The sequence below is a fragment of the Salminus brasiliensis genome, chromosome 9 (assembly GCF_030463535.1).
Source record: "Salminus brasiliensis chromosome 9, fSalBra1.hap2, whole genome shotgun sequence".
Lineage (NCBI taxonomy): Eukaryota > Metazoa > Chordata > Actinopteri > Characiformes > Bryconidae > Salminus > Salminus brasiliensis.
In genome coordinates, this window is record NC_132886.1 from 35,986,158 (window position 1) to 36,005,256 (window position 19,099).

The 19,099-nt window shown below is 39.2% G+C and overlaps 1 protein-coding gene across 2 annotated transcripts in view; it reads left to right on the top strand.

Moving 5' to 3' along the window:
• carmil3 (capping protein regulator and myosin 1 linker 3) overlaps positions 1-19,099 on the top strand; it is a 113,127-nt gene that overhangs the window by 58,619 nt on the left and 35,409 nt on the right. For both annotated transcript variants that reach the window (XM_072688291.1, XM_072688290.1), the window contains exons 17-19: positions 3,233-3,302; positions 16,814-16,895; positions 18,109-18,205. In XM_072688291.1, coding sequence (XP_072544392.1) covers positions 3,233-3,302; positions 16,814-16,895; positions 18,109-18,205 — 249 coding nt within the window. The remainder of the gene's footprint in view (positions 1-3,232; positions 3,303-16,813; positions 16,896-18,108; positions 18,206-19,099) is intronic.

Genomic DNA, 19,099 nt, shown 5'->3' on the forward strand with positions numbered 1-19,099 from the left:
GTGTATCATGCTAAGCCACTCCCATATTTTTGCATAGCTGAGCCAGAGACATAAAGGAATACAAAAATGCTAATCTTGCTAACACATGGAGGGTCATTTATCTTAGCTGATCCTGGAATGTGTCCATATAGATAGCCTCACTAGCATTTGTACTAACACTTAGCTAAATCTCTTTGCCCTCAGTGCCACTTTAAGACTGATTAGGTGGTCAGAGTATTGCTAGGTGATCTCCAATGTTTTGCCAAATGCTTTTACCAAAATGCTTTTACCAAAAAGGCTAACCACGCTAATAAGACTAGCAGTTTAACTCAAATTTAGCTTGATCTGCAGATTCTTAGTACCACATTCAATCTGTCTGCATTACAGACATAAGAAAATACTTAACACTAAGACCTTCCCAATATGGAGGAGGTCAAAATTAGCAACTTACTCATGGTAGACGCTATATATTTCTGCACTCAGTTAGCCATGCTAACATTTTTAACCACAATTTGGCTTGCTCTCTTGTTCCTCAGTGCCATGTTTAATGCCTTGCTGCACAACAGGCATAAGAGAGTACTTATTACTAAAAATGCTAACCTTGCTAACAAATGGAGGGTCAGTTATCTTAGGTGGTCATTGCATTTTTCTATTCAGATAGCTTCACTAGCATTTGTAGTAAAATTCAGTTGAATCTCTTGTGGCCCTCAATGCCACTTAAACTGCCTAGTAATAGATAACGAGACCGTACAGGTGGTCAGAGTTAGCAAGATGCAACTGAGTAATGCTAGGTGATCTCCAATGTTTTGCTAGCATTTTATAAACTTCAGCCAGGCATGACAGGCATAAGGGAATGATTTTACCAACAATGCTAACCTTGCTAATAAGGAGGGGGTAACGTAATTATGCTGCTGCTTCCCCAGATTTAGCCACACTAGCAGTTTTATCTCAAATGTAGCATGATCTCTAGTCTAGGTAATGCTAATCTTCTCAAAATGAGGAAGGTAGCTTACTCATGGTAGGCGCTACACATCTTTGCACTAACCTTGCTAATAAGGAATAAGAGCCAACAGGAGGTCAGAGTCATGATCTAGGCATGGCTGACATTAGGAAATGCCTTTAGCAAAAACATTAACCAAGCTAATAAGGTCAAGATTAATAATGTAATTGATAATGTAATTATCCTGAATAAGAATAATGATCTTGATGATATTAATGCCATTAATAATGTAATTAAATTAGCCCCACTAGTGTTTTTTTTACTAAAAATTGGATTAATCCATTGGCGCTCAGAACCACATTTAATACCTTAATGCATCTTAGACTTCCTCTAATAATACAAGATCAAATTAGCATTAAGTTACTTATAGGCGTTTATTAGGCGTTTTACTTAATTTTGCCCTCAGTTAGCCATTCTTGGTGCATCTCTTGGTCCTTAGTACCAGAATATGTAATACTAAAATGCTAACTTTGATAATATGGAATACAAAAGAAGATGTGGCCAAAGTCATTAACTGAATCATGGCACTCCTATCTAGTCACGCTAGCCTTCTTAGCTAAAATTGTGGTCTTTTGGTCCTCAGTGCGACATTTAGTTTGTATCTGTTAGCATTTTTGGCTAAAATTGGCTTCATCTCTTGGCCCTCAGAACCACATTTAATGTCTGTCTGCACCATAAAACCGTAACAACATATTTTGGCACTCATATTTAGTCACGCTAGCCTTCTTAGCTACAATTGGTCCTCAGTGCGACATTTAGGTTGTATCTGTTATTAGCATTAACTGAATAATGCTAAGCTATGCCCATATTTTAGTGGCAGGCCTCTACCTGAGCTAGGCCTGAGAGAAATAAAATAATACTTTTACCAATTATGCTAACCTTGCTAATAAGTAAGATGTCAACATTGCCATAAATAATGTAATTAGCTTAGCTCCACTAGCATTATTGGCTAAAATTGGCTTCATCTGTTGGCCCTCAGAACCATATTTAATGTCTGTCTGCACCATAAAACCATAAAAACATATTTTGGCACTCATATCTAGTCACGCTATCCTTCTTAGCTAAAATTGTGCTTGGTCTTTTGGCCCTCAGTGCCACATTTAGGTTGTATCTGTTAGCATTAACTGGATAATGCTAAGCTGTGTCCATATTTTAGTAGCAGGTCTCTATTTGAGGGATCAAAATTGCTATTAATAATGTAATTAGCTTAGCTCTACTAGCAGTTTTATTTAAAATTGGCTTAAACTCTTTGCCCTCAGAACCACATTTAATGCCTGTCTGTATCCTAGACATAAGAGAATACTTCATGCTAAAATGCTTTTAAGTGTGAGGCCCAAATTAGCATGAACAAACTTACTTATGGTGTGTGTAGCCCATCATTTTTTAACCAGTTAGCGACGCTAGCCTTCTTCACTGAAATTTAGCTTGATATTATGGTCCTCAGTGCCACATTTAGACTATAACTGTTAGCATTAACTGAATAATGCTAAGCTGAGCCTAAATTTAAATAGTAGATGCCTACCTGAACTAGCCAAAAATGCTAACCTTGCTAATCCGAAGGAGAAATGATCAATATTAGCATTACGTAACTTACTCCTGGTAGGTGTTCTACATATTTTCTCACTCCGTTAGTGCCATTAGCCTTCTTCATTAAAATTTTGCTTGACCTTATGGTCCTCAGTGCCACATTAAGGCTTTATCTGTTAGCGCTAAGCTGTGCCCATATTTTCAACAGCAACATTAGCATTGGGTAACCCAATCATGCTGGTGGTTCCTCATATTTATTGCACTTGAATAAGCTCACTGTTTTTGACGGCAGGATTCTTTTAACTGACAGTGGAAGTGGGTCACTGGAATAGCTTTTGCACGGAGGCACTTGGCACGTCGGAAAGAAGGCTTTGTGAAAGGTGTCATGGGGGTCAAAGTGTCTGTCTAGCGCGCACCCGCCGGTCACGCCCAGCTGAACACCACTCGGATTTCAGTCCTCTGACTTCCACGCTGCCGTTCCTTCAGAGAACACTCGATAATCTCTAAGCTCCTTTCCCTCTAATCCCTTAAGACCTGTGTAACACTTTCACACTGCCTGAAAGGAAGCCGCCTGATTTGATTTTTAATGGAGATCAGCCGTGACAGTCCTGAGAGAGACAACACGGGAACTTAAGAGGGATTTCGAAACGCTTGGAGAGGTGTGGGGGGGGGGATTCTTTACTAATGACTAATGTCTTCTCATCCGTCTTTCCACTGATTTCTCAGGGCTCTCTTTCTTGGACTGTCCTCCAACCCTCACATTGCTGACCTGCACCTGGACGTCAGTGGTTGCGAGGTACCCCACTGTCTTTGGTTTTTATCTATGTGTTTGTGTGTGTGTGTTGCTCTGTTCCATTCAGGAATTAAAACACCTATGATGCCTGTCAATCCTAATGCACTGCACATAAATAGGTGTTGGACAATACAGTAGAAAGCCATTATCTGGAGTTAGAAGAAATTGCATCTTCTGAAAATCACAAGCCATCATCTTTTGTTGGTGTGTAATTGGAAGGCTGCTGCCAAAATGAAACAATAGTTATCTGTAAGTGCTTTGCCATTTGCCGTGCCCAAATAACAAGCAAAACATAAACTTGTATTGTTTTCCGAACTTGACTGCGCCGTATTTCATCTGCATTGCCTTGCCTCAGTATTTTCTTATGGAATGAAACTCTTAAAGCCTCACCTCGGATTGTCATTTTCTTTCCTATCAGCTTTTTATTCATGATATATAAGCATGGCTGCCAAATAAATGTTTTTAAGGGTTTTCTGAAATGAAATCAACAAAAAACCTAAAAAATAAATGTTTAATTTTTGCCAAGGTCAAGGCCTCCTACCATCCTGTCACTGACTGACTGATGGACTTTGTTAAAACACACATGTGCAAGAATGGCCTCTTGTTATCCTAGAAAAGGCGTTTTGAGCCTAAGGACTCAATTTTGCTACAAAGTGAACAGGTATCTGTGCTGCTGAGAAGATAAGTAATCTTAGGTAAGCTGAGGTTGCGTCTCCTTGCATGAAATACTATTGTAAAGAGAAGTGGTGCGAAGGCATACTTTGGCTGGGCGATATGGCTGGGCGATATGGTAAAAAATACTAGATTACGATATTTTAAGACTTATTTCGCGATGCACAATTTTTATCACGATAAATTGTAATCACAGACTAAATACATCAGTAGCGACAGGTTCTTATTAACTACTATTCAGAGACTCTCCTGTACTGAACACAGTAATTTTATTCAACATCTGCTGCTTTTCATCTAATTAAACCAGTCTAATTTCGAAAACTGCAGCTGATCAGTGTTTATTAAGCACTAAGAGTATCCTCGATATGCCTAGAAAAGCATATTATCACGATAACAAAATATATCATGATGCGATAAAATATCGTCATATTGCCTCTACAGCTCTACTTTGGCATTAATGTGTCAACATCTGTAGCCAGAGCATGTTGATTTAACATTGGCAGCATTAGCATCGTTACCGTAGTGTTAGAATTGCTATGTCATTATTAGCATCCCTAGCGCTACCGAGCCAGCCGGCAGCCTCGCTCAGCATCAGTACCGCAGAGTTACCATTGCTACTGCGTCATTGGCGTTGCCATAGCGGCGTTAGCATCGCTAGCATTCTGGCCAACGGCCTCGCCCCACATCGCTACTGCGCTATTTTCATCGCTGTCACAGCTTTATCATTGCTACCACACTGGGTGCTGGCCTAGCCAACAGCAGCATTAGTCTCAAGCCAGGTTCATGAGGTCCTTGGTCCTTCACATCTACAATCTAGTAAATTTGGGGGATACATCTTACAGCTCCGCAGGCAAGGCTTGAGTCCTGAGGCAGGGCTACATTAAATAGTACATATACATTATCTAATCTATGCAGCCAATGGCAGTCCAGCAAAATTGGGTTTGCATGTTTTTTTGTTAATATTTCTTCTGCTAGACTCAGACTCTGAGATTTTTGGGTTCATATTGGCACTCAAACAGGCCAAGTAATGGTAGTTAATATGCACGACTTTATAAATATGCAGATTTTTGTGGACTTTTACCGAGGACACACAAAAACACCACGAACAGGACCTGAGTACTGTGCACATTTTGCGAGGTGTGGAGTTTTATGAATCTGGTCTTCAGATAACGTACAGTAAGAGATTGCCAAGCAAGCCGTTTTCATTTGTCAGTACTGCACAGTGGCTTGTCATTGTGTTCCTTAAAACATCTTGCTCTTATCTCATCAAAATGCATTAAGATCAGGTGTCTACACAGCAGTTTTTTGAAAAACGGAAAATAACGTTGGCTGGCATTTTGTTTCTGTGTGGGGAAGAGAAATTGACTTTCTGTCTCAGCCAGTGAGGTGTAGTATAATTATTGTAGTTCAGTGGTATTTGAAGAGGGTCCCTGCATTGATGAATTGCAGCACAAGTGTTTAATGAACTTCTGTTCCACAGAGGTTGATTCACCTGATTAATAATGGGAATATCAAGTTTTGAATTGGTTTAAGAAACCTTGCAAGGCATTTTTTATTTGTTTCCGATAGTTTCAATTACTGTGGGTTTAAAAAAAACACCAACCAACAGCTTAGTTCTCTAGCCCACTGGCTAATTAAGCCAAAGTGGGCTTATTTAGTTTTACACTGGCGCTAGGAAAAAGAGTTGCAAACGTGTCAGAGGAGGCATGTGTATTAAACTTCACCCTCCCAGTGCATGTAATTGGGGAGAGTATGTATGGGTTGGGTAATTGCTAATTCAAATTGGGCAGAGGATCTGAATTCAAATGTGTGAGCCAAGTCAGGGCTGAGTCCAAATGAGTGAGACCAAGTCAAGGCCGGATCCAAATGAGTGAGACCAAGTCAAGCCAGAGTTCCAATGAGTGAGACCAAGCCAAGACAGAGTCCAAATGAGTGAGATCAAGTCAATGCAGAGTTCAAATGAGTGAGACCAAGTCAATGCCGAATCCAAATGAGTGAGACCAAGTCAATGCAGAGTCCAGATGAGTGAGACCAGGTCAAGGCTAAGTCCAAATGAGGGAGACCAAGTCAAGGCAGATTCCAGATGAGTGAGACCAAGTCAATGCCGAATCCACATGAGTGAGACCAAGTCAAGGCTGAGTCCAGATGAGTGAGACCAGGTCAAGGCAAAGTCTAAATTAGTGAGACCAAGTCAATGCCGAATCCAAACAAGTGAGACCAATTCAATGCAGAGTCCAGATGAGTGAGACCAGGTCAAGGCTAAGTCCAAATGAGGGAGACCAAGTCAGGGCAGAGTCTAAATGAGTGAGACCAATTCAATGCTGAATCCAAATGAGTGAGACCAAGTCAAGGCTGAGTCCAGATGAGTGAGACCAGGTCAAGGCTGAGTCCAAATGAGATTACATCAAGATCCAAAAAGTCCTTTAGTCATTTCAAATGTACAGTGTCACTTTAGCTGTGATATGGACTGTCATTTTAGAGTGTGGTTCCAGTGGTCTGTTGTTGTCTGCTGGTGTTTTCAATTTTCCAAATGACTAGGTCCAGAGTTACTTGGCATTCATGCCCACTCTAAATAGATCCAAACAATGCTCATTCTAAATAAAACCAAACAGTGCCCACTCTGAATAAATTTGACCAATGCCTGAGCTGAATAAATTCAATCAATGTCCAGTCAATAAATCCAACCACTGTTATAATTTCAGACCAATGCCCACTGTAAATAATTCTAAAACACAACCTGAGCTGAATAAATTCAACAGTCTGAATGACTAACTGATGCCCAATCTCAATAAATCTGACTAATGCCCAATCTCAACATATCCAACCAATGTTCACTCTAAATAAATCCCACCAATTAACACCTACTAATGAATCTAACTAATGCCCAATCTTAACAAATCTGACTAATGCCCAATCTCAACAAATCCAACCAATAAATTGAATAAATCTAACAATTGGCCAATCTGGGAAAATCCAACCAATGGCCACTCTAGGTAAATCCAACCAGTGTCCACTTTGGGTAAATCCGACCAATGGCCACTTTGGTAAATCCGACCAATGGCCACTTTGGGTAAATCCAACCAATGGCCACTTTGGGTAAATCCAACCAATGGCCACTCTAGGTAAATCCAACCAGTGTCCACTTTGGGTAAATCCGACCAATGGCCACTTTGGGTAAACCCAACCAATGGCCACTATAGGTAAATCCAACCAGTGTCCACTCTGGGTAAATCCAACCAGTGCCCACTATGGGTAAATCTAACCAGTGCCCACTCTGAATAAATATCACCACTGCCCACTCTGGGTAATTCTAACCAATGTCCACTCTGGGTAAGTATAATCAATTACCACTCTGAATAAATCCACCTGATGTCTGAACAGCCAGATTCAGATTCATGTTTTTTACATCAATCAAACTAAATATCCAACATAAGTTTATGCGCCTGGGAACAAACACCTTATAGCAATGTCTTAAGAAAAAACTGATTGTTACTGCAGTTACATTCAGTGAATTTCATTTAGGAGGATGAGGGTAAACAAATAAACATGCTGCTCTCACAGGAAAAATCAAAGGAACAGCTCCTCAAATTCAGGATTACTTCAGGGATATTTTGAAAAAGAATCAAAGGGAGTCAAGGGAGCTTCTTCTCCCTGATCAAATCTCTTAACTCAGTATTTATCTCTGTTCTGGCACAGAGTTTAAGGCCTTTCACAATCATTCTTCCTGGCAGGTATACAAAATTAAGCTTTCACTTTGTTTGATTGTCCTCCACCATTAAAACAGGTACAGAAATTCAGTTATTTTGTACACTTTGTACAGTAAGAGCATTTTTGTGTCTATTGTTTTGTCCACCAAGATTGTATTAACCTATTTACCACCCTGTTGTGTTGGCTTAGTAAGAATCTCACATATTGTAGCATAGTTTTAACTCTGTAATTATTCCAGTGTCTTATTGGATAGTGTTGCTGTCCTCTCAGCACAATGTGCTGTTAAGAAATTGAAGAGATTGTAGCCGGATAGCTTGCTGTTCGTTCTCGCTGGCTGTGTTTAGTGGCACTTTGGTTCAGCTGAGGTAGTCCAGTTTGTTTTTGAGGGAGTGGGCAATGGAGAGTAGATATTGCAGAAGCCAGCATTGGCTGGCATTAGCTTATAGTCTTGTACAGATCCCCGTTTACTCCCCTCGGCAATCACTTTGTCTTCTGCTGACACTGGCACAGGAAAAGCTGCGTTCACAAGACATGGTTCATGTAGCAACACATATTCCCATAATTTGCAGAGTTTGGAGGTGATGTGCTTCTCTTTAGTACCAATAACTCCATAAGTCCCCGTGGCATTTTACCATTTTGCCAGCTTTTGCTAGTGGGGTGGTTTATAGACATTTTGGAGGCGTAAATAAAATGTCAAGGTGGTTTACAAAAATATTTGGCGGGGTTTGAAATTTTTCCACAAACTGAACTTTCAATATTCAACTATTGAATATTCAAACTCTGAATAAATCTAACCAATGCCCACTCTGAATGATTCTAACCAATGTCCACTCTGAATAAATCTAACTAATGCCCAATTTTAACAAATTTAACTAATGCCCAATCTCAACAAATCTAACGAAGTGCCCAATCTCAACAAATCTAACCAATGTTCACTCTGAATAAATCTAACTAATGCCCAATTTCAACAAATCTAACCAATGCCCAATCTCAACAAATCTAACCAAATGCCCAATCTCAACAAATCTAACCAATGCCCAATCTCAACAAATCTAACCAAATGCCCAATTTCAACAAATCTAATCAATGCCCAATCTCAACATATCTAACCAATGTCCACTCTGAATAAATCTAACTAATGCCCAATTTCAACAAATCTATCCAATGCCCAATCTTAACAAATCTAACCAGTGTCCACTCTAAATAAATCTAATTAATGCCCGTTTTCAACACATCTAACCAATGCCCAATCTCAACAAATCCATCAAATGCCCACTCTGAATGAATCCAACCAATGCCCAATCTCAACAAATCTAACCAAATGCCCATTCCCAACTAATCTAACCAATGTCCACTCTAAATAAATCTAATTAATGCCCAATTTCAACACATCTAACCAATGCCCAATCTCAACAAATCTAACCAATATCCACTCTGTTAAATACAGTATAAAGCCCTTATGTTGAACACCCTGTTGTATTAACAGTATTTAAAGACCTAAAGTACCTGCTCTTTACCTTCATTAACTTTTTCAGTCTTTTTGGACTTATTCCTAGAACTGTATGTCTGGAGAGTAGAGCTTCCGAGTATTTCTGGTTTGTTTTTAGGACTTTCCTCTACACTTTGCTGCAGAACGCTTCAAGCTTTGTGATATTTTTGGTCTGCATTTCTGCTGAGTGCGTTTAAGATCTGCCCACAGGTTTTCAGTGTTCAAGTTCATGACAAGTAACCATGAGAACCATTTCTAAAGCTTCAGCTTGGTTTTCATGATGCTGTTCCTGAACTGTAAAACAATAGTAATGCTGCATTTTTTAAGTATGGTTTATTCATTTGTTAAACTCATGAATGCAATTGAATGCAATCATTTTGTGCAAATGTAAAACAGTAAAAAATAAAAAAGAAAGTCCCAATTGGATTTTTCCATTTTTTACAATGATTGTGATCCCCTTTTCCCATTACTACAAAGTACTCCTTGACAGACCTCCTCCCCACCCCAACGTCCAAAGGTTTTAAATTTAAGTACTCAAATATGGCATGGAGAGAAATAAAATAAATAAACAAATAAATAAAATAAAAATAATAATGATAAATAAATAAAATAAAATAAGAGGAAGAAAGGCCCATCTCTGTTAGTAGACAATTTAATGTCAGTTATAGAGTTAATGTTATCTATATAGGTCAAAATTGGTCCCCAAATAGTTAAGAATTTGTTCCTGGATCCCCTAAGTGAATATGATTTTTCCAACTGTATAAATTGCATCAGATCGCTAAGCCACACAGATGTTTTTGGTGGGTGTTTTGTAATAATGTATGTAATACAATGTAATGTAATACAATGTAATACAATTCTTCTGTGAGCAAGAAGGGTTGTAAAGGCAATGATGGTTCTGGGACGTTCACTATCAGATATGCAAAATACGGTGGCTAATCGATTCAGCTGAAGATCCATATTAAGAGACTCTGATAAGAAGTGAAAAATCGAAAGCCAATAGGTGGCTAAAGCAGGGCAAGACAAGAGCATATGGGTCAGATTGGCTGGATAAATAATCACTAGAATACATTTTAGCTAATCTTGCCTTAGACAGACAATGCAGTCTTTTAACACTCACTGTTTGATGTATAATGAGTCTAGTTAAGATAAATTATTTGGCATTACTCCAATACACAAAGGATTTTTTTGCATTTTTAGCTGGTTAGTTTGTTTTGTTACTTAGCTTTTGTTTTTTTGTCTGTTTTTAAATTTTATCTTTAAATAAAATTTGTCTTGCAACATACAGTTGCAGGAAGAAGTATTGTTCAATATCCAAAACATGGCAAACCTAATTCTGACAGCACGAGAATTGTACAATTGCAAAAAATATTGAGTATTACCTGGATTTCTGCATTAATTACCAACAAAATGTGATCTGATCCTTTTCAACAGTCCCAATTATAGACAGACACAATCTACCTAAACCAATAACACACAAACAGGTCAGCTGTTCATGTCTTTTATTGAGCACATTGAGTGAACATCCAGAATGCAGGCTAGAAAAAGTAAGTGAACCTCTGTGTTAATGACTTCTCCAAGAGCTAATTGGCAAACTCTGTTTGGTTAAGGAGATCAGATTGGAAGTGTGGGTTTCACAAGTATTTTGTTTCTATAAAATAAAGGCACACAAAGACTGGTTACTGACAAATCTGTTCTCAAGAAAGATTGGTTAATGTGAACCATGCCTGGATGAAAAAAACATTTTTCTGTCCTGGCACCGAAGTGGTGGAACAAACTTCCCCTGGGTGTCCGAACAGCAGAGTTGCTCGCTGTCTTCAAACACAGACTGAAGACTCACCTCTTCCGAAAGTACTTGGGCGAAATGTAAAGTATTATGCTCTCTATATTGACTTGTGTTTAGTAGTATCTAAGCCTAGAGGTACACATGTGGACACAATTGTTGGTACCCCTTGGTTAATGAAAGAAAAACCCACAATGGTCACAGTAATAACTTAAATCTGACAAAAGTAATAATAAATAATAATAATCACAGACAGAAAAATGAAGCATGTCAAGAAAAGAACACTGTCCCTACTGTGAAAACATGGAGGAGGCTCTGTTATGTTCTGGGGCTGCTTTGCTGCATCTGGTACAGGGTGTCTTGAATCTGTGCAGGGTACAATGAAATCTCAAGACTATTAAGGGACTCTAGAAAGAAATGTGCTGCCCAGTGTCAGAAAGCTTGGTGTCAGTCGCAGGTCATGGGTCTTGCAACAGGATAATGACCCAAAAAACATAGCTAAAACCACCCAAGAATAGCTAAGAGGAAAACAATGGACCATTCTGAAGTGGCCTTCTATGAGCCCTGATCCTATTGAGCATCTTTGGAAGGAGCTGAAACATGTTGTCTGGAAAAGGCACCCTTCAATCCTGAGACAACTGGAGCAGTTTGCTCATGAGGAGTGGTCCAAAATACCTGCTGGGAGGTGCAGAAGTCTCATTGACAGTTACAGGAATCGTTTGATTGCAGTGATTGCCTCAAAAGGTTGTGCAACAAAATATTAAGTTAAGGGCCTGGTTTCTGTCCAGGCCTGTTTCATGAGTTTATTTATTTTATTAATTTGGTTAAAGTATGGTTGAAAAGCAATGTCTGACTTTCATTGGTTAATTTTCATAGCATTTTTGTTTATTATTACTTTTGTCACATTCAAGTTATGTCTTTGACCATTGTGGGTTTTTCTTTCATTAACCAAGGGTTGTATCTTTGAATTTTTTGTCTATTCAAACTAGCTAAGGTTATTCTTGAGTAACCAAGTAGGATTGGATATTGGTCCTGATATTTACAAAATTAGCTGGATCGGATCCTTTCTCTTTAATTTTTTGATGTGAGACTGCACTAAATGTGCAAATAAATAAATGACAAATGGCAATTTAGTACATTTATATCTATGTGTTTAATTTGATATATAAAGTAATGTTTAATTAAATCCTGATGCCTTAAGTCTCTCCCACAGGGGTCTACAGGTCATTTACTTACTTTTTCTAGCCTACACTGAGGATGTTTACAAATTTTAACTCATTTTAAAACGAACATAAACTAATGTTAGTGACCTTTAGGCAAGCTGTCAACTGTGCACCGCACAGCTTGATTTAGGGTGTGTCTTTGCTATCTTAACGACTGGAAAATTACACAGAAAAGGCATGTACTAAGTCTCTTAACTAATCATGGGTGTGTTTTGGGCGTGACGTGCTACAAACAGATTAGCGTGTCACTTGCCATCTCCTTTAAGAGTTTTGCAGACTGCTATTTCAATAGGGGTCCTCTAGAATAATGTTATTTTATGATGTATTCTGTTTATTGTTGGTGTAAACGTTTGCATAGATGCCAACTGGCACACGCTATGGCTTTATGCTCTGCTGTGTGTCCATGTGTGCGTAAGAAGCAGGGAGACACGTGCCTGTGTTGACAATTCACTGCCAAGATACCAATGGACGTCTCACTGTTGACATCTGCCTGGGTTGTATTCAGTCAGTGGCGCTCCTGTGTTTTCCCTAGCCAAGATAGCAATATGCCAAAAAAAAGGAACCTGAACACACCATCACATTTCAAGACCAATACGCCCATCGCCATAGACTTATTCGCAAGCACTGTTGTTATTTAAACAACGTTTGCCGTGCCTTTGTTATTCTCACAATAAGCATGCTTAATTTTTGAGTTTGCTAGCTCAGCCTGTAGCCCTAAAAGTCTAGAACAGAATGTCCAAAGTTCATGAAACCACTGGAGTCCTGCCTCTTGTCATAGTGGAGCCATCTGTCCATTACTGTGCAAAATAAGCCCTAAAATGCAGTACATTTATGTTCACTGTTCACTATTCAAAAGGGGCTCTACCCTCTTTAACAAAAAAAGGGTTCTTTCAACATTCTTAAGTAAAGTCAATGGTTCTGCATAAAGTAGAACCATAAACAATACTGAAAAAAACTTCTTGTAGATGGTTGCATATAAAATGGAACCATATAGCACCAAAAAGGGGCTCCACTATTATAATAGTGTCAAGAAACAATGGTTATCAGTACTATATAGAACCCATTTGGCTTAGGATGTAGTTGTAATGGGCATATTCAGAGATTCAGAAAGTATTAACAATAAAGCAGAGAAATTAATGGTGCCTAATTATTTAGCACAGTCATTACTGGATATTTTTAGTGTGTGAAGTCCACGGATGCACATAATTACGGAAAGAAACCACAGAGCAGAACTCAAGTAAATGAGACTCTACATAACTAAAGACAACTCAGACAATTTTCATGATTCAAACGTAACATTACTGAGCTTGAATAATTGTCATTGGATAAAAGCAATGGGATTGCACAGTCTGACTGAGAAAATAAATTAGTTTTTACAGAGTGGCGGATTTTGAGGTACGTTTTGGATTCACAGCCTCTTTCTGGCTTCTGGCTTGTGGCTCTTGCCTCACTGTGTCACACACTTGCTTCCAGAATTTGCTGATGTTTAGTTGAATCCCATTCTTGACCTGACTATCGAGTCATTTAAGGCCTGAGGAGTTCAGAGACAACAAGGCATTATTATTTTTGCTCATGTTAGGGCTGGATCTAGATCTTTAGGAAAGGCCTGATGATGCAATTTTTAAAGCCATATAAATACTCTGACTCTTTAAACCCCCCTGTTATGTTCAGTTGTAAGGAATAGCAATATGTCCCCAGGTCAAATTGAACCATGTTTAACTATGTTGTTAAAAATAAATAAATACAGTTGAAAAAAAAACAAATAAAATAAAAATAATATATATATGTGTGTGTATGTGTGTGTGTATATATATGATATTTTTTCCATAAACATCTTTAGCTTGATTAATATAAATGTAAATATCTTTAGATTAGTGTAATCAAATATTTCACCCCATACAGATCATGGTATACAAAAAAGTTCAAAAACACAATTTCTTTGGCCCCTTGAAGCCTCTATTGTCACTACAGGGTTCAATTGACTGGAACATGTGTGTGTGTGTAATATATAAACATACATAATTTAAACACATTAATAATGAATAATGTTCCATTTACACATTTATTACACTAATTTTATTTTATTTTTCTAATTTTATTTTCCTCATTTTACCTGTATTTTAAACTGTGAAACGTATCCGTTTGCCCCTCAACATAACTAGAGGGCTAAACCTCCAGTTGCCAACAATCAGCAGCCATGGGCTCCTCTAAGCAGCTGCCTAGCACTTTTAAAATGAGTAAGTCTTTTTTTAGGTAGCCTCAGTCTCCTCAGTTCAAAATGTAATTACAAAAAGGCAGTTAACAAAAACGGTAGCGGTTACGTTGAGGTCTAGAAGACCAACAAAAGTGCTTATAGGATTACTAGAAAGGCAGCTCCGACTGCAGCAGACCTTTGGGGGGATTTAGCAGACTCTAGAGTTGTGGGTCTACTGTATTTACTTACTTGCACCATTGCAGAGTTTAAACATGGAGCAAACTAGGTTGGGCAGTTATTAACTCTTGACTGCAGTCCTCCCCAGGACTGTAAATGGGCCACGTTAATTTAAGTAGAGCAAGAGCAAGACATATTAAGACATTTCAGCAGAGATGTTGTTGCATAACAATTCACTTACAGTTGATCGGGGCAAATCTAGCAGGGCTGAAATATTATACAGTTACTTATGGTAAAAGTGGCCTAGTCTGTAAAATAAGCTTTAAAAATATTTTAAAATTCATATTCAGTGTCATATATTTACTGCAGAGCTATGGAAATTCAAAGAACAATTTTAATACTTATATCGCTCCTTGTCCTTTTGTCCTCAAATACAAGAAAAACCTATTGTAGATGGTTTTACATAAAGTAGTACAATATAGTACAAAAATAAAGGGTTTCATTAATATTATAGTGAAAATGTTTTTTATTACGGTATAGAACCTGTTTGGCTACTTGGGTGTAGTTGTAATAACCATGAATAAAATGCAATTTATGTGCACAACCTGTACAAATATTGAACCATGCCTAGACCTTTTCTATACATAAGCTCATGTCATTGCTTACTTGCTCAGTTGCAGAGTTTAAATATAGAACACACTAGGTTGGGCATACATAAAATGGCCATCTTAACAATTCAGGCATTAACACAGACTGCAGGACTGTAAATGGGCCAAGTTAATTCAGTTTTGGCACAATGAGAGCAGAACACCCGAGGAAATGCAGTGATAAGCCACAGTCTAGCCGTGACTCAAAATGTAACTAATTATGCATAGGAATGAACTTAAGTAATCACCCATACATATGCATAGGTGCACCACGTCTCCACATTTATGTGCCACACCTTTTGCTAACAGGTGTATTAGATCGAACACATAGTCACTGAATCTCCAGAGGCACTCGCTAGTAAAATAGGTTGTACAGAGGAGCTTAGTGACTTTAACTGCGGCACTGTCAAGGAATGCTACCTTGACAGTGCGAGTAACTGTGTAATATTTCAGTCCTGCTAGATCTGCCCCGATCAACTGTAAGTGTCATTGTGATGAAAGCAAAAGCTGATCCACTGCGAAGGGGTAGACCATTGCTGAAGTTCCAAACTACCACTGCAAGCAACATCAGCACAAGAACTGTGTAGCCAGATCTTCATGAAATAGATTTTCATGGGTGAACAGCTGAACACAGGCCTAGAATCAGTCACTCTACTAAACTCTGGAACAATGGAAATGTATGAACAAACTATCAGTTTTATAAATACATAATAACTGCCGTTATGACAATAATGAGCTCAACACCGCAGTAGCCATCATATAACCGCAGTGCTGCGGTTCCCCTAGTGTGTGTGTGTGTGTATGTGTGTGTTCACTGTATGGATGGATGAAAGCAACGGTCAGATTCCTATGTGTGCAACACAAATGGTGATTGACTGATTCTTCTTTCCTTTCTTCCTCTAGATGTAATGGTCAGGTGTCCACATACTTTATATATTTTATATATCTCTGTATATTGTACATGTGTACAGTATTTACCCAAGCAGTTGCAAGGAAGCATAAATTCTCAGAACGATGTTAATATCTCTTTACACTGATGCCGTTTCTTTACATGTTTCTGTACCGGTTGCATCTGTATTTGGTCCCACCACTTGAATTTGTGAAGGTGACTTGATTGAGAATTGAAGTGGCATCTGTGCATCTTTGGTGTCTTTACTCTGGAAGGCTGCCGTACTGTTTCTGATGATAGAATGACTCTTAAATGCAAATTGAATCACACAGATAAAGAGCCGGAAGGTTTCAAGGCCTTGTGGAACCGCTCAACGCACGCTTATCTCCACATGGTGGTTTGCTGGTGTCTTTTTTTTTTTATTTTTTATCAGTTCTGACATTTCCTCTCTCATTCTTCACTTCCCTTTCAGCCTTTCAAGTCGCCTGTTGAGTCTTTATAGATCCATTCATGTTTCGGGATGAAGCGCACTCGCCTTGAAATCGAGAGCGACTTTTCAGCCCCTTTTTAGTGCTGGCCAGCTCTTTTTGTGAGCAGCTAATTAAATCTAGATGAGCTAAAGCTGCAGGGACTAGCATTCGTCTGCTGGCGTAACAGCTATTTATCTCCATCAATGAGGAAAAGCATACCTTTGTTGCATTCTCCTTCTGTCTCTCTCCTTCTCTCCCTCAGCTTAGGTCAGCAGGAGCAGCAGTGATACAGGACCTGTTCCCTCAAGTGTCCTGCATCAGCACCCTAGACGTCTCAGACAATGGTGAGACTGAACCTTGTGTGTATGCGTTTGTGTGAAAGCATCGGCAGCCTTAGGGGGAATCCTCAGGCCCTTTTGTGAAGCTTGACTGAAGTCCTAACATGTCAGATTAAGAGTTCTGGATATATCATTGGCCTCTTTTCCCCTGCAGAGCCAAACAGTTCTGAGCCCTGTTGGTGGTTGGTGGCTGGTGGCTTTAGGCCTGGAATGCATGTAGGCATGGAACGCATTCAAATTGGGCTGACCTAAGCACAGTTAGCTTTCCATACCTGGGGCAATAACACATATCAGTGGGAGGGCCTAATGGGGACATAGGGATCCATTAATTGGCTTCGCATTTGCGCCACCTTTGAGCTGCAAGATCCGACTCAGCACCGGCCCCTCGCTCCTTTTCCTCTTCCTTGCTTCCTCCGACAACGCCTCTGCCAGGGTGTCTCTCAGGGCTGGCCCAAGCCTTTATGGGGCCTTAAGCAGATTTTTTTTTCATTTGGGGCACCTCATACCACCACCTGAGCACCAGATGCTTCATCATTCCTTAGGGAAAGATATATTGAGCAATACGCTGAAGCGCCCAGTCCTTTATCGACCACCCAAGCGGTGCTTATCTGCATTTGCCCAACTGTGGCAGCAGGATTTGATTAACCTAGTATCGGTGTGCCAACTATGAAAATAAATGTATATAAAAATCACTTTTACCTGTGTAATACCATTCCATTTTTTATTATTTAATATATAAAATATATATTTCTTATCATATCTTTCTGCTCCTGGAGGCCCCCTGGTGGACTCCAGGCCGTGTAATTCGAGTATGCCTTGGGCCGGCTCTGGTGTCTATACTGGAAATACCAAGCTAGCTAAATACCTTCTTCTTCTTGCTAGCTGGGGACCAGTGGTTGTTGGTGTGTTACATGTTCGGTTAAGCATTACCCAGTTCTGGCGAGAGGTCTCGCGCAGCTCCACCAAAGTTGCATAGTGCAGTAGCATCGTTCTGGCCCATTTTCCCTATAAGAGAAATCATAGTTCAGAAGTTGCCAATTTAAGGCTGAAATACTTCATAATTTTAATCTAGCCCTAATAGACAGTGCTCACTGTTTATTCTGCAGTAAAGCTGTTTATGCCACAGTGAAATATAGATAATCAAACTGTTTGAAAAAGACCAAACCTTTATTTATGAATTTGCCTTTGTTCTGATACAGTATCCATTTATGCTTCTCAGGCTTGGACTCTGATCTTCTCTACGTCCTCCCGGCCTTCTCTCGACACCCATCCCTCAAGCATCTGCTGCTGGGCAAGAACTTCAATGTCAAGGGCAGGTACGGACCAGCTGGTACAGACAGGTGCACGGAGACACTCAGGCTGAGTAACTGAGAACTGATATAGAAATACTGTAACTGATTAAAATGTAAAACCTTGATTTCCAAACATCAAAAATCATAGTCTTATGACTATGATGAGACTGTGACATAAACTCAGGGAGCAAGGAAGCTAAAGCCTGACAAGTGAGCGGGTATCCATGCTAGGCTACAAGCTAACACTAGCCAATTGGCTTATACCTACTTATATTGGTTTCTATCTCTTCTATAACGTCTGCTTCCCTGTAAACAAACTGGACTGCCTTAGCCTAGAGCTAACCACACATCAGAAGGGGAACTCAAAAGCTTTGCATGAGGAAGCCAAGTAGGCAATAGGTGAGTGCTTGGCTAAAAATCTAACACTAGCCATATCTTTATCTTTACAGCTAGCAAACTGCACACCACACCAAGAGGGCAGCAACACTATGCAGATAAACTCTGTAATAATTACAAAAAAAAATGATACAAAAACTTTTTCAATGCTAAAGACAAAGCTATGCTATTCTACATGGCTTCTGTGAGCCGTCGCAGTGATCTAAACCAGCCAATCAAAAATCAGTGTGGCTAAACAAATTACAGGGTTGTAAACAGGTGATATGTCTGGATCAGGCGTCATGTGCTACAAACAGAAAGACAAACTGGTGTGAGTATAAAAAGCATAAAAAATTCAAAAGATTCCATTTCCCACCGTGGCTCATTTTGGCCAACAATAACTGAGGTATATTTAGAGAAAAAGTGTTTTTTTTTTTGGCTTATTAAAAATTAATGCATGCGACTTCTTGAATCATTTCAATCAAATTGGGCCCTGACCGAAAGTTAGCTTAGCTAGTCTAACAAAGGACCCTCTGGCAGCGA